This window comes from Epinephelus moara, chromosome 7, assembly GCF_006386435.1.
Source record: "Epinephelus moara isolate mb chromosome 7, YSFRI_EMoa_1.0, whole genome shotgun sequence".
Lineage (NCBI taxonomy): Eukaryota > Metazoa > Chordata > Actinopteri > Perciformes > Serranidae > Epinephelus > Epinephelus moara.
The window spans coordinates 575,242-579,705 of record NC_065512.1 but is presented as its reverse complement, the minus strand read 5'-3'; the positions used below and the strand labels follow the sequence as shown (position 1 = coordinate 579,705).

The 4,464-nt window shown below is 37.6% G+C and overlaps 1 protein-coding gene across 1 annotated transcript in view; it reads left to right on the top strand.

The window, feature by feature from the left end:
* Window positions 1-1,706: 1,706 nt before the first annotated feature.
* The window catches only part of stam2 (signal transducing adaptor molecule (SH3 domain and ITAM motif) 2), a 22,396-nt gene continuing 19,638 nt past the window's right edge, over window positions 1,707-4,464 (top strand). The window contains exon 1 of the mRNA XM_050049470.1: window positions 1,707-1,860. Within this exon, the coding sequence (XP_049905427.1) occupies window positions 1,821-1,860 (40 nt within the window). The 5' untranslated portion in view covers window positions 1,707-1,820. The remainder of the gene's footprint in view (window positions 1,861-4,464) is intronic.

Genomic DNA, 4,464 nt, shown 5'->3' with positions numbered 1-4,464 from the left:
GCATGGACAGCTGCTAAACCTGCACGTCTGGCTTAGTCAATCTGTGAAGCTACACATGAATTGTCACTGACTAATTAGCTCAGTGAGATAGAAATTGATTCTTAGTCTCAGAGGTTGTGAGTTCAAGCCTCAGCTGATGCAAAAGGCAGATTGTGTTGCTAAATTCCTAAATGTCTTCCAATTCTTCTNACTGACTAATTAGCTCAGTGAGATAGAAATTGATTCTTAGTCTCAGAGGTTGTGAGTTCAAGCCTCAGCTGATGCAAAAGGCAGATTGTGTTGCTAAATTCCTAAATGTCTTCCAATTCTTCTGCTTGTTGCTCAGAATTGCCTAAAAATGCCCGGACCCGACCCATCGCTGTGCAGCAGCTATAATTGAATCTTTGATTTTCTTTTATTCATGTAACATTGTCACCCTCCTTTTTCTGTCTGTGCTTTGAGCTACTGTGACATGTGAATTTCCAAAGTGTGGGATAAATGAAGTTTTATCTTATCTTATCTTATCTTAAAAACCTAAGTTTTACACTGATGAACCAGAATATTTAACACAATGTTTTCCATTAAATACATCCAGATACTCTTTGGTCTCAACTGGGATGATGATATGTATTTTGTTGTTATCAACTTTTTAAAAAATTGTTGTAACATGGTAACAAACAACAAACACAATAATGCACAACAGCCCTCAGTGTCCTCAAATCCCAGAAGCGCCCTTGGTGCAAACCAACACTGTGACTGTGAATAAAATAAATCCTGCCCTCATGTTCCTCTGTCCCCTCACTAGGTGTCAGTGTTTGACACGTCATGTATCTGTGATCTGACATCAGGCAGTTTCCCACCAGAGTCAACAGAGGTGTTAAATGAAGTGCCAGTGTAATAACGATGCAGTAGACACACACAACAGCAGAGAGAAACACACAGATGTCAGGTGTCTTAATAACCTTCAGAAAACACTAATATGTGGTTTAATGATGCTAAACTTACATTTATGGATAAAATACTTTGCCAAAATGCCAAAGTTTTGGCTTCTTTTCTCGGATCCTCGAGGAAACCAAACACCAAATTTTCCCATAATAATAATAATAATAATAATAATAATAATACTATTGTAAAGTCTTAGAGGTATGGTCCATGTAAGATAATCTCTTGCTGTGAGAACAAAGTCAGAAAATGTGTCAGACAGTTTCAGATGTTCAGTTTGTTTTTATGTCTTATATATATATATATATATATATATATATATATATATATATATATATATATATATATATATATATATAATGTATTGGCATGTAGTGATGTGCAGGGTCATATGTTTATGAATAATTTGAAGGACACCTTTTTAACCTTAATTACAGTTAGGTACATATGAGGAAGGATCCAACCTCTCTTCCAGTATATATAATTTACAGACTGATTCCAACATGTCCTCCTGACACACTGAACAGAGACACATCCTGATGAAATATGGCTCCATTATTATTATTATTATTATTATTATTATTATTATTATTATTATTATTATTATTATCATTATTGTTTTATTGGGACATGGCGACAGATTTGTCCTGCTGAGGAAATATAGTGTGGAGCATTATTATAAATGACAGTACCTTAAATAAATAAACACTGATTAAAGGCAGACATTAAAACCTAAGAGGCGCTCACACATTGTGTTCAGGCACCAGTGAGGGCAGCCCAGTTCCCGGAAGTGCAACTGGTGCTTCATGGACAAGGAAGAGATATTTGTTGAGCTGTAGTCTGGAGACCATATTAACTTTTATATCTTGACCCAGAGTGACTCCTGTTAACCCGACATCATGCCTCTGTTCGCACAGAATCCTTTCGACCAAGATGTCGGTGAGTGAAATGACGTTATTTTGGTGATTCAGGCTGCGAGCTAACGGCTAACGACTCCATGCTAACGTTAGCTTAGCTTAGCATGACTTCTTCACTTCGCTCCAAGTTTATTGATCAGCGTCAGTTTCTGTGACAACATCACACACAGGTGTCAGACACTGTGTCAGGGTACAGCTGACAGGCTGCCAACGACTCCCAATAACTTTATCGATCAGGTGATCAGGATGAGATCAGAGAGTGTCACTAACTTCAATCTGACTCATGTACACGGTGACTGTGGGCTAACGTCATCTGATCCATAACCAACTGATAACCGTTATACACATCGATTATTGGTGTGTGTGTGTGCCATGTGACGGTAACAATACACGACTGGTTTTAATCTCCATCCATCCGGTGATGTTTCCGATCGATCGATTAGTCTATAAACTGCTCGTAAACAAGGTGCCAACGGTTTGAGATTATTCATGGAGTAACGATGGTCTCAGGAAATATCGCGGTATTACAGAATTATGATCATTATTATCGGTCAGATTATCAAACAGGAAGTGTTAATACCATAATCAATAAGTTAATTTGATCTTAACTTTGAGTCTGATTCCTGTAAACAGACAGGCTGACGTCATCTGATCCCAAATCAGCTGATAATGGTCATATAGACTGAATATTTGTGCATGTGCCGTTTAGCAGTAACAAGAAACGACTGGTTTTAATCTCCATCCTCAACTTTATGTATAAATCACCTGTCACACACACACACACACACACACACACACACACACACACACAGCCCAGAGAGCTCCACAGGGCAAAGCTATAATGACACAGACACAGTTTAAGGGAAAACACAAACAACTGAACATAACAGGTATAAGACAACAAAACAGAACAACTAACAAGGAAAGATGATTAAAAGTCCACAGAATGAAAATAAAGCAATTAAGGTAAATCAATTCAAAATAAACAAGGTTGATAAAATAAGGTAAAACACTCATTGAAAAGCCATATTAAAAAGATGGGTCTTGAATTTACCTTTAAAAGTACAGAGATATTTCACCATTCTGATATCCAGAGGCAGTGAACTCCACAGCTGAGGGGCATAAAAACAGAACATGCTCTCAGCAGGACTTTTATGAGGCACATGAGGAACATTTCAAAGTAAAGCAGTGGAGGAGCTCAGTGATCTGACTGGAACATAAAGTGATAGAAAATCTGTGATGTACGGAGGACGAGGTCATTTAAAGCCTCATAAGCAATTAAAAGAACTTTAAAATCAAAATTGGATTTAGCAGTTGACAGAAAGTTAATCAGCAGCTATTTTAACAATCTGTTAATTATTGTTGAAGTACTTTTTAAGCAAAAGTACCAAATAATCTCTAGTTTCCACTCTGACTTGTGACGATCTGTTGTTTTCTTTTGTATTAATGAGATAGTTGAGTTTAATTTAAAGACGTCACCTTGGGCGTAAAGTATTTGTGATATGTATTTTTTAATATTCTCTGGCATTTTATTAGTCAAACAATTAATTGAGAAAATAATCCGAAGCCCCACAGATGATGAATATAATCCTTAGTTGTCTGTCAGTTAACTGTTTGAGCTCTCGTTAAGACTCTTCAGTTTGGCTCTAACGTCTCAGCAGTTTGTGTCACACACATGTCTTTTCTCATCATGTTATGTAAAGTTTCATGCAAACGTTTGAGGTCATGGCCCTTATCTGTCCCTGTAACACCACAGTTGTTGTGTGAGGACACAATGCTGCCCTGTTACACTCTGTGAGTGTGATGTAGTGAGGATGATGATGATGATGAGTGTCTGACTGGGCTTACTATGAACTGGAAATGTGCATTTGGGTAATTTCCTGCAGACGTGTTATGAAACAGTGGTGGATCACCACCACATACCGAAAGTGTCGTCTTTTCCTGGTGTTAACAGCTGTGTAACAGTGAGGTGATGTCATCATTTAAACTTACCAGACTGTTCCAGCTGTTAGATTATCTGCCTTCACTCAGTCATTATGTCCATGTCACTGAGGATTATTAATCTGTGAAAGCACCAACAGTAACTAGTTACCTTACGTTAGAGCTGCGCCATAAGTGGAGAAATCATATATCGCCATATTTTTGTGACCAAATGTCTCATTATTGATATTGTGACAATACAGGAGGGTTGACTATTGATGCTTTGACACAGTATTCACACAGTGAGATTTTTGATGAATAATCATGTGTAGTGTGAGTGTGATTACTGAGTGGTAAATGTAAGTCATAGAGCAGCTACGACAGTCTGGTAAGTTTAGAAAATGACGTCACTATAAATAACAACTACAAATAAATAGCCACCTACAGACGCCATAACGGGAGATATGATCAACTCGCTGTCTTTGGTTTAATCGTGCTCACTGTTTTATGATCCAGGTGCTTCAGTTGGTTTATGAGTCGATTGAAATGCAGGATGAGGCTATAAACTAATTCAATTTTATTCAATTCAATTTTATTTATAAAGCCCAATATCACAAATCACAATTTGCCTCACAGGGCTTTACAGCATACGACATCCCTCTGTCCTTATGACCCTCACAGCTGATCAGGAAAAACTCCCCAAAAA